Here is a 9990-nt window from a genome sequence, read left to right on the forward strand (position 1 = left end):
CACAGCCATCTGCCTACAGATCACCGTCAGCCCTTCCTGGATGGAAGGAAAATGGAGTGAAGCACCTCATTTGAGTCTGTGCTCAAAGCTTTTTTTTTTTAATATAAATTTATTTATTTATTTATTTATTTATTTATTTAGCTATCTATCTATCTATCTATCTATCTATTGGCTGCGTTGGGTCTTTGTTGCTGTGCGCAGGCTTTCTCTAGTTGCAGCGAGAGGGGGCTACTCTTTGTTGCAGTGAGCGGGCTTCTCACTGTGGTGGCTTCTCTTTATTGCAGAGCACAGGCTCTAGGCACGTGGGCTCAGTAGTTGTGGCTTGTGGGCTCTAGAGCGCAGGCTCAGTAGTTGTGGCGCACGGGCTTAGTTGCTCCGCGGCATGTGGGATCTTTCTGGACCAGGGCTCGAACCCATGTCCCCTGCATTGGGAGATGGATTCTTAACCACTGCGCCACCAGGGAAGTCCCTCAAGGCTTTTTTTGAACTTTTGCTCTGGCTCGTCCCGTAACCCTTTTGTTTTCGTCCGAACTTGGACTTATCTTGTGCAGTAGGAAAGCCCTGAAGACACCTGAAAGCTAAATGCGAAATCTGAATTCATTAATTAGCAACTTATATTATAATTACTATGTCTCTATTTTAAAAGAAAACTGTTTCATTCTTAGAGAGCTTGGCACTGCCTGTGAATAGTGCGAAGAAAGTCCTCCCGTTAGTGTGCACGTTCCCCTCAAAAAGCACCAGTTTTGGCTCTACGAGTATTTTTTGTAAAGGGGTCAGCCGGCCACCTGCAGAGCTGCGGTGTCAGGGCCCGTAGGGCGGAAGGTCCTTGACCCTGCAGCTGCTTCAGAGAGAAACACACTGGAAGACAGGTCTCATAGTCAAGGACCTTCCTCTTCACTGGAAGTACCACTTTCTGAAAACAGAAATTCCATTTCTAGACAACTTTGTGAAGGAAATACGTGAAGAAGTCTATCTGTGAGAGTTGCGAGGCTGTGCAGATGATGTGCCCTGTGCTGTGGTTTGTGGTGCTCCTCCTCTGGCGACCTGCTCACTGTGACCAGTGGCACCCCGAGCACTGCCTTGTTCCAGTGGGCTTTCTGGCAGCACTGATGCTGTTGACCCCTCCCAGTTCTGATGCTTCCTCCTTTGGCTTCTGGTTTGTCCCGCCTGTCAGACCTTCCCCTGTGTCCCGTTGAAGGCGGTTCTCCTCTGCCTGGCCCTTATACTGAGGGGCTTGGTCTGAGGCCTCCCTCCTGCGCACTGTCCGCTCCGGCCACCCCCGGCCACCCCCCTACGCTGCGTCCCCAGCTGCAGACCCTCGTGTCAGCACCAGGCACCTCCCTGGGTGCCACAGACGTAATTGTCGGGAGTACCTCCCCCCAGTGAGCCGTGCGTCACTGGAGGACCCTGCTGTCCAGTTCTGCCAGCACAGACTGCGGGCTCTCTCCTTCCTCACGGCCAGTCAGTCCCCAAGTCCAGTTTGCTTTTCTCCGGAGCCTCTGTAGCCCTCACTTCTCCTCCCTACTCACCACCCTGATGTCCCCTGCTCCCAGCTCAGCCCCAGATGACTCATACCCAGGCCCCTGCCTGCAGGCCTGTGGGTGTCTCGCTGGGGGTCAGCACTGTGGCTCCCTCCAAGGCCAAGGTCTCCTGCACCGCCCTGGAGGGCTGCGGCTCTGGTGTCCTCACAGGCCTGCAGAGACGGTCCATGCACGTCCCTGTGGCATTTGAGTTGCTTTGCGATGAGCGGTCGTAGAGCCGACGTCCCTCCCGCCTTGGGTGTTGAATGATTTTGCGAGAGCTTATTATCTGCGCTCTTCTTGGAAACCGTGTGGGGTGGGGCCCAGGTCCCCTGCCCACTGCTCACCTCGGGGGCCTGGAGCTCCCTGTGGTCCCTGTTTGGGCACAGCCGGTAGTGGGAGGGATTGGCTCCCGTGGGAACGGCCATTTCTCTGGCAATGTCATACAGTTTTTGTACCTTTCCGTGCATTTATTTCTTTCTATGGATCCTGTCCTTTTATTAATACGCTGTGACAGCCGTGGGGCCCAGAGCACAGACAGGAGGCTGGGAACATCCCACCTTCCCTGTGCTTTTCAGCTTTGGAGACAGCCTTGCTGTCTCCATGCTTTTCTGTGTCCCGTCTGTGTTATTTCATAGTATCAATAGTTTGATTTTTCAGCCCCGAACATGAAAAACACTGAAGTAGATGGTGAGATGGGAGCAGAGGGTGCAGGCCTCACCGCCTCCCCGCCCACCCCTGTGTCAGGGCCTGGCTGCTTCCCCAGCATCTTTGGATGGGCCGGGGCCGCACTGGCCAGGCCCCCTCCATCTCGCAGGGGGCAGGACAGTGGTCTCGGTTTCAGTTGTTTTGATTTGGAAATTGGCCGTCGTTGCCCTGGGGCCCCAGGCCCGCTGTCTCCTCGGGGTGCCTCATTCACGAGGTGCTGCTCTGACTGCGGGGTCCAGGCTGGGGGTCTGGTCTGTTTGGAGGAAGCTGGATGGCCGAGTTCCCACAGCTGGAAGCTGGGGCACAGCTGCTTTCTCCGGTGCCGGGGCCTTTGCCTCGGGCCGGTGAGGCCAGGCACGTAGGCGGCTCCGGCTCCGCCACATCAGGCCTAGGGGCAGGAAGTAGAGATTTGTTTTCCTCCAGGCGTGCATGTGACCCGCGGGCAGGGGTCGGAGCCTCTGGCTGCCGTAAGCTACACTCAGTCCCGTACGGAGCTGGGACACGTTGTGAAGGAGCTCATTCCCTGCTGCCCATGCGATGGTGACCAGTGTCCTGGCTCTTTTGTCAGGGCGTTTGGACCTGATGACTGGGAGGAATAATCCCACAGGAATCATCTGTGACCTGAGCCTCCTCATGGAAAAACGCTTCTGGGGTTTATGAGAATTAAAGTGACACACGGCCCGGAGGATGCTGGGGACCAGGGTTCCTGGCCCTGTCCTCCCACCCACCAGCCCCACACCTTGGACAGGTGACTTCCTTCCCTGGTCCTAGCTTCCTCCCAGGTGGGGCTGAAGCGCCCCCGCTGGCTGCTTCCTGAGATCCCGATGACATCAAAGGGGCCGGTTGGCCATGGCCGTAACTGTGGTTGTGCCAGAGCAGAGGCCTGTGAGGGCAGCCAGCCTGTCGGGGCGGTATCTTCATGGTCACAAGTGTGGGGACTGCCCAGGCCTCATCTTAGGGGGGCGGTGATGTCACTGAGTGGCTGGTGGCCCACGGCCAGCGCACCTTACCGCCGCCTCTCCCTGGGGCTGTCAGCAGATTTGCACCCCTTTGCACCTTAACCTGATCACCTTCCTCACCACAGTTTATGGACAAGGCCTCCAGGCCAGATTGGGGGCCACTGAGGGAGTGACCTCTGGGATCACTGCCCCCAGAGCTGCTGCCCTTCAGAGGGTCGTGGTTGAGCAGTCCCCAGAGGGCAGCGTCCTGGGTGCCTGCAGTCAGGGCTAGACGCTTCCTTTTGGTGACAGAGTTGTGTCCACACTTACCTGCTGCTTTTGTCAGGAGAGCCCCACCCTCCCCACCCGCCCTTGTCCCTGGGCCCTACTTGGTGTCAGTTTTGTGAGGGGGTCGGGCCGGCAGACTTTGTAGAACTCCCTATGGAGGTGAATAGCGTTGTTGTTCTTTGGCCGCTGCTCCTGGGGAGTGAGGACTGCCACCTCGAGCACGGTCACCCAGGAAGCGGACTCGTGCATTTGAAGGCTGCATGAAACAGCAGTAAGACGTGAAGCAGGAGGTGCTGGGGGTTGGGGTGCTCTCTTTTTCAGTTTGTGGCATTTTCATGAAGCGTGTGAATTTCCAAATTTCATTGTGGAGTTTCAGCTTCAAAAGGGTTCTTGCAAATAAAGGTAAAGGCTACTTTCTAGCTGAATTGCTTTATCATATAATAAAATACTCTGAATGACGTGTTTCTTCTGTAGTTGTGAACAATTTAATTTGAATATGGAGTAGGTGCCCCCTCAAAGAGTCAAGGTGGTTCTCGGAGATGCATTGTGGGAGCCCCACCCCCACCCCCCACCCCCCGGTCATTGGCACCGAGTACAGGCTGGCGGCTGGTCCTCAGAGTGCAGGGGTTGTGATGTCCTGTAAATGATGGGGAGGAGGCTGGACCACAGCTCTTCCTAACACAGCGCTGCTGGCCCCCCGGTGCCCCAGAGGCGGAGCCCCCAGCCCCCAGGGCTGTGTCCTCCCAGGTCAGGGTTTGGGTAGCTCAAGTTTCTGCTCCTGTGGTTGCAGCGATCTGGTGTGCAGGGTGGGGGCCAGTCACTGACACCAGCTGGTCCTGGGCTTGGCCCCCAGCCCCCCAGCCTGCCGTGCTTCCTGCAGAGGCTCAGCCTGCTGGGCCTGGGGGCCTCCGCCCCCCTCGGCCATCTCCTGAGAAGCCCGCGGTGTGTGTTGCTCACGTTTTCTTTCTTTTCCTGCAGAATATCGACATCACCAACTTTAGCAGCAGCTGGAACGACGGGCTGGCCTTCTGTGCTCTCCTGCACACGTACCTGCCTGCCCACATTCCCTACCAGGAGCTCAATAGCCAGGATAAGGTGAGGCCATGGAGGGCAGGCGGCGAGGATGGGGAGAGAGCCCTCCATGGCGGTGGCGGTGGTGGGGCAAGCTGCTGGCTCCTCACACACCCCAGTGGCCTCTCTGGGGAACGACATTGAGGGTCAGGGCTTCTTGAGGAGAGTGGTCTGGGCAGCGCCACCCACGCCAGGCCACCTTCCCCACGTCCAGCCATGACCGGCTCACGGTGCAGCCCTGCCCAGGTGGGCACTGGGAGAGGACCCAGGCCCAAGCCCTCTGGTGTGCACCCGCATCGTCCCCTCCTGCCCTTCAGACGACCTTTGAAGACCCTCACGGGGAGGAAACAATTTCACAGGTGTTGCTTATTAGCTTTGGGGGTGCTGGGCGGCTCAGAGCTGATGTGTGAAAAGTGACCCTCCTGTGTGGAGAGGAAAGAACAAGTGTGTGGGGGTCACTCCGCAGCTGGTCACCAGAGGGGCGGGGCGGTGGGCACGGGTGTGGACTGGGCTGGTCAGGCAGCCCTCCCCGGCCCCGCTCACGCACCCGTCACATGGTTTCTTTTCCAGCGGAGGAACTTCACCCTGGCCTTCCAGGCTGCCGAGAGTGTCGGCATCAAGTCCACACTGGTGAGCCCCCGACCCCTGAGGAGAGACCCCTGGGAGGCCTGGTGACCAGGAGGCTGCTGGGTGGGGACTGGGGCCCCTGCGGGCCCTGCACCAGCCGCAAGGATGTCCTGCGGGTGGGGTGCAGATGGTCCCCTGCCCGGCACTCTTTATGCCTCCCGTCAAGTGTCCCAGGGAAGTGCCCTGAGTGGGGGGTGGTCACGTTTCTCTGTCAAAAGCACATTCCAGCAGATCTGCCTTGGGTGTCAAAGTAGAGGCAGGGGAGGGCAGGGCAAGGCCCCAGAGCACTTCTCAAGGGGGGGAAGGGAGGCGGAGGAGCCCTGGGGTCAGGGCTGTGCTCTGGGCTACAGTAGCTCAGGACAGACGTGTTTCCGTGGGGGCTCCTGCCTCGTCACCAAGTCTGACTTCCAGGGGGAAAATACCTCGTCCAAATGCAAAGCCAGAGACTTCCACGCCCTGAGATGCTGATGAAATTAATGTGACGGGGGTGTTGCACATCTTGGGGGTCCACAGAGTGAAGGACCCCACAGGGCCAGGTCAGGAACCCCCAGTGCCACCTCCCACCCCGAGGTTACCCATCACCCTGCCTTGTGACAGCCGATAGCTTTGAAGACATATTTGCACTCATCTTTACCCTGCAAGAGTGTTTGTGTAGAGTTCCATAAATATGTCTTCTGAATTCACAGAAATACGTGTTTCTGAGTGGCTTCTATTCAATTGTATATATAGAGAGAGAAATTACAGTCGTTGAAATATTTCTCATTATCTGGATATTTTACACCATGTGTAAAATTCTGATATATAAGCAGGCAGTTTCCCCACCCTAAAAACTTTCCGTTGAGATTCTTACACTGGACATACATGTGTTCTTTCTCCCCATCCCATTGACTCTGGTGCTCATTTGTGTCTCGCACCCATGGGACCCCTGGGAGCAGTGCCCTGCAAGGACAGCAGGTCTTTCGTGGGGGCCTCGTGGGCATGTCTCAGAGCCCAGGGTCCCCCGCCTGCTTCCCGGCAGCATCAGCTGATGTCTCCCCGACCATGGGGCCCACACAGGACACACAGAACTGTGGCTTCCGGGGCTTCAGGGGGTTGCCCACCGTGGGGCAGGCAGTACCTGGTGGGAAGCACACTCAGAGGTGACGCCGGAGGGGTTAGCGAGGAGAGGCAGGTGGGGAGGAGGGCCCAACTCCCCCTCCCCCAGAGGAGACCAGCCCCTTCCAGCCTTGAGGGGCAGCCCTGGGCAGGGCGGGAGGCTTGGACATTGCCTACGCCCAGGGCGAGGAGCTTCCTGGGTACTTGGCCGCTGACCTGTGCAGTGAGACTCAGACAAAAGTCCCATGAAGGAGGCCTCCAACCCCAGAGCCCTTGGTGCTGTGGCTGGGAGGCAACCCGGGCTCTAACTAGCCTCTTCTCCTCTGTCAGGACATTAACGAGATGGTCGGGACCGAGCGGCCGGACTGGCAGAACGTGATGCTCTATGTGACGGCCATCTACAAGTACTTTGAGACCTGAGCACCCGAGGCCCCACGGTCACCCCGGACGCAGCGCCCTTCACTCTGCCCCTGGCCGCCCCGCAGCGTGTGAGCCCCGCCCCCGGCAGGCGGGGGACTCGGCCTGTGTGGCCTGCGCTTGGGCCAGGCTCTTCCACCTGGCCTCTGCGGCCAGGGCCCCGCGCACACGCTGACCTGCTGGAGAGATTGGGGAACCATTAGCACTGGGGCGGGAGGAAAGGCTCACTCACGGTCCAACCTAGGGAAGGGGATTCGTGCGCGGGCAGCTCCCTAGGTTGTGAAAGCTTCCTGCAGCACCTCAACTGCTCGCCCCTGAGAACTGGGCTGGGGTGGGGGGAATGGGTACCTGATAGGCCCCTGTTCCCCTCCTGTGTGACAGGGCATCCTCGCCGGCAATATGGACCGTGCCCCCCGCCCTCAGGCTCTGCCAATCTTCAGCTCCAGGGGCTCGGAAACCCAGCACCAACCTCAGGGTTCCAGACAAAGGAATCTTTCCTAAGGAGTTCTCTTTTTTTCTTATGAGCAATACTTGGGGGAAATGGCTCTTGTTCTCTTAGTACCAAAGTTAAGTTGTTTTGGTAAGTGTAGCGATAAAACACAAAATCTGGACATAAGGTGATGAAAGCCAGAACCAACGTCGCAAGAAACAGGAGGAAAAGCTGAACAAGTCAAGGGGCCCAGATGGTGCGATTTCAGTCCCTGAGTCGCTCGGAAGTGACCCTCCTGGCTGGGGTGGAAGAAAGTGCCTTAGCTCTGCAGGCGAGGCTGCCGCCGCCATCCAGATGACAACTCTCAGCCCTTCTTGGGAACGGGGAGCCGCTGTTGGTCAAACAGTCTCGAGACCTGCACTTCCAGAACACAAATAAGCAGGAGGAAGAGCGGCCGTTGCCCCACAGAATGTGAGACGGAGGCTCGGGGAGGCCGCCCAGCCAGCCTGGGGGCTGCGGCTCCATGTGTGAGCAGGAGGTTCAAGATCGGGTTGGACGAGTCGACAGCCCAGGACAGAGGGCGACTGTGAGATGGGCTGTACATGCAGCCCGCTGGCCCAGGTCACCGGCTGCCACCCCCGGGGAGGCTCCTGGTGAAACGCCTGTTTTCAGCTGCAGAGCAGCGCCCAGCCCAGAGCACACAGGAGACCCCTCCTCCCTGACAGGCTCTGTCATTGCATCTGCTGCCCTGCTGGGCACCTGTGCTGTCAGCTGAGTGACTGTCAGGGGAGAGTTGTTGCTTTTCAGTGTCTCTCCTCTTGGGTTTTCTCTCATCTGCCCTTATGGTGGCCTGTGTACCTGATCTGCGGCCACATTTTTGCCTATTTATTATGTGAGGCGGCTGTTTTGGCCAATGGAGACTTTCCTGGGTCTGCAGTTCACACCGCTGTCCCTGGCGGCTCCTGCTGCAGGGCCTGGGGGTGGTGGGGTCGCCGGTGTCCTCTGGAGGAGCGTGGCCACTGCTGATGGGCTGGTGTTGCCCGGCCTCGGCCCCCGGGGTTGGTGACGGGGCAGAGGGGGCTGCAGGGAGAGGGCTTCCTGGGTGCCCAGCCGCCTCTCTGACAACAGGCCGTGTGGCCGAGCTGCCCACGATTTCCACATGGATCCACGGCTGACAAGGTTCCAGAAGCAAGACATTTCGCTTTTCCTGGTAGGATCCTTGTACTGTTGGCTTTAAGGGGTGACCCTGGACGGTCCTTTGTTCCTAGAAGTGGTGCTGTGATGTGCTTTGGGTCCAGTGGCAGTTGCTGCGAAGTCTCCAGGAAGACATCCTGCCTCCTCCCTTCAAGCACAAGCTTTACTGCAAAAGGACCAGTGTTGGTTTTCTCTTGACCACGAGCTTCTGCTGACTGATGATACTGTTAAGTTTTTGTTCTATTAAATGTTCTTGAATGTATTAAAATTGTTGTGACACATCAGGCTTGGGCTTTTCTGGGTCGCTGTGAACAGGACCCTCGCCACCTCTGGGGACTGGCTGTGGCAGGGAGGGCGCCTGAGCCCACAGGCCAGGAGACGTCGCCGGGGGGCCTGAGTGGGGTGTGGCAGGGGAGGCTTTGGCCATCTGCCTGCGTCTGGGGTGGGATGGCCCAGGTGAGCCATGCAGCCTGGGCAGCCTTGTGACCGCGGAGGTTCTGTAACGGGCACCAGGCCCCAGAAGCACCACCTGAGCTGCCCCCACAACCCCCACCTGTGGCCCAGACATGTGCTGCTCTGGGTTGGGGAGGGTGCCTTGAGGTTTTCTGGGGTTTTTTAGAAATGTGTCTTCTTGGAGATAATTTTGAGGACGTATAAAATTACAGAGAAAAAAATCAATAATTATACCACTCACAGGCACCCAACCAATCAAGCTTTTCTTCCTGGGCATCTTGTGTGGAATGACAGTGACTCCACAGAGCACAGCCGGGAACATTGCTGCACCTCGTCACGTTGCACATGACACAGGTCACGTGCAGAGGCCGTGGCGTCCCCTCCTGTTCACACTGGCAGACCTGGGCACCCCTCCCAGGCCTGCGACCCCCTCCCCAGGGTCAGGGTTTCATCTGGTAACTGATTCGCTCCCCAGGAGGCCCAGAGCCGCCAGCTGAGTGGTGGTGTGTGTGTGTCCGAGAGCGGTGGCCCGGCTTCTCCCCACTCAGCAGCTGTGTGGCCAGGGCTATGTGGCCGGGGCCGAAGACACTGAGCTCCCTCCCTTGGCTGCTGCAGGGAAGTCGCCCAGCCAAGGCCCCAGGCTCTGAGACACGGGCCTGTGGGCCCTGCATGTGGCGGCAGGAGTGGGGGACCCCACCCGGCACCCTGGGCAGTGGTGGAAGCTCTGCTGTCTTAGCTGCTGCCCCACAGGGTGGGGTCCCTCCCCAGAACACTCCTGCCTGCTGTGCCAGCTGCCTCAGTAGCAGACCGACTCCTCATCTCCAGAGCCTCTCCGGCGCGGTTGGGCAGACTAGGGAGCGTCCTCTTGGGCTTGGGGAGGCCTGGCTTCCCACGGCACAGCACTCCTGCGGCCCAGGGTTGGCCGGGTTTTGTCTGAGGTGGCCCCTTAGCAGGGGACAGGGACAGACATCAGGGCTCTGGTGCCTGCAGGCCCCATGCTGTGTCGGGGTGAGGGGCAGGTTATCGTCAGGCCCCAGGTTGCTGGGAAAGCGCTGGCCAGAGTGCCAGCCCCAGCAGGCCAGGACTTCGCTGGGCTGCCCGGGTCATTGGTGCAGGAGGCAGCATGGGTGCACAGAGGACAGGGCTCCACGCTCCCTGGGCTTGACCCGCTCCCTTGGTGGGGAGCACTTGGGAGAGCAGGCTGGGTGTGCAGGAAGGGCTGGGAGCTGGGGGGCTTGTGGGGAGGGGC

At 58.8% G+C, this 9990-nt stretch overlaps 1 protein-coding gene across 3 annotated transcripts in view; it reads left to right on the forward strand.

Annotated features, from left to right (window-relative positions):
• The window catches only part of SPECC1L (sperm antigen with calponin homology and coiled-coil domains 1 like), a 123933-nt gene extending 115372 nt beyond the window's left edge, over positions 1–8561 (forward strand). For all 3 annotated transcript variants that reach the window (XM_060118451.1, XM_060118450.1, XM_060118452.1), the window contains 3 exons: positions 4433–4549; positions 5096–5155; positions 6578–8561. In XM_060118451.1, coding sequence (XP_059974434.1) covers positions 4433–4549; positions 5096–5155; positions 6578–6667 — 267 coding nt within the window. In that variant the 3' untranslated portion in view covers positions 6668–8561. The remainder of the gene's footprint in view (positions 1–4432; positions 4550–5095; positions 5156–6577) is intronic.
• Positions 8562–9990: the final 1429 nt, after the last annotated feature.

Source organism: Mesoplodon densirostris, chromosome 15 (genome assembly GCF_025265405.1).
Source record: "Mesoplodon densirostris isolate mMesDen1 chromosome 15, mMesDen1 primary haplotype, whole genome shotgun sequence".
NCBI classification, from domain to species: Eukaryota; Metazoa; Chordata; class Mammalia; order Artiodactyla; family Ziphiidae; genus Mesoplodon; species Mesoplodon densirostris.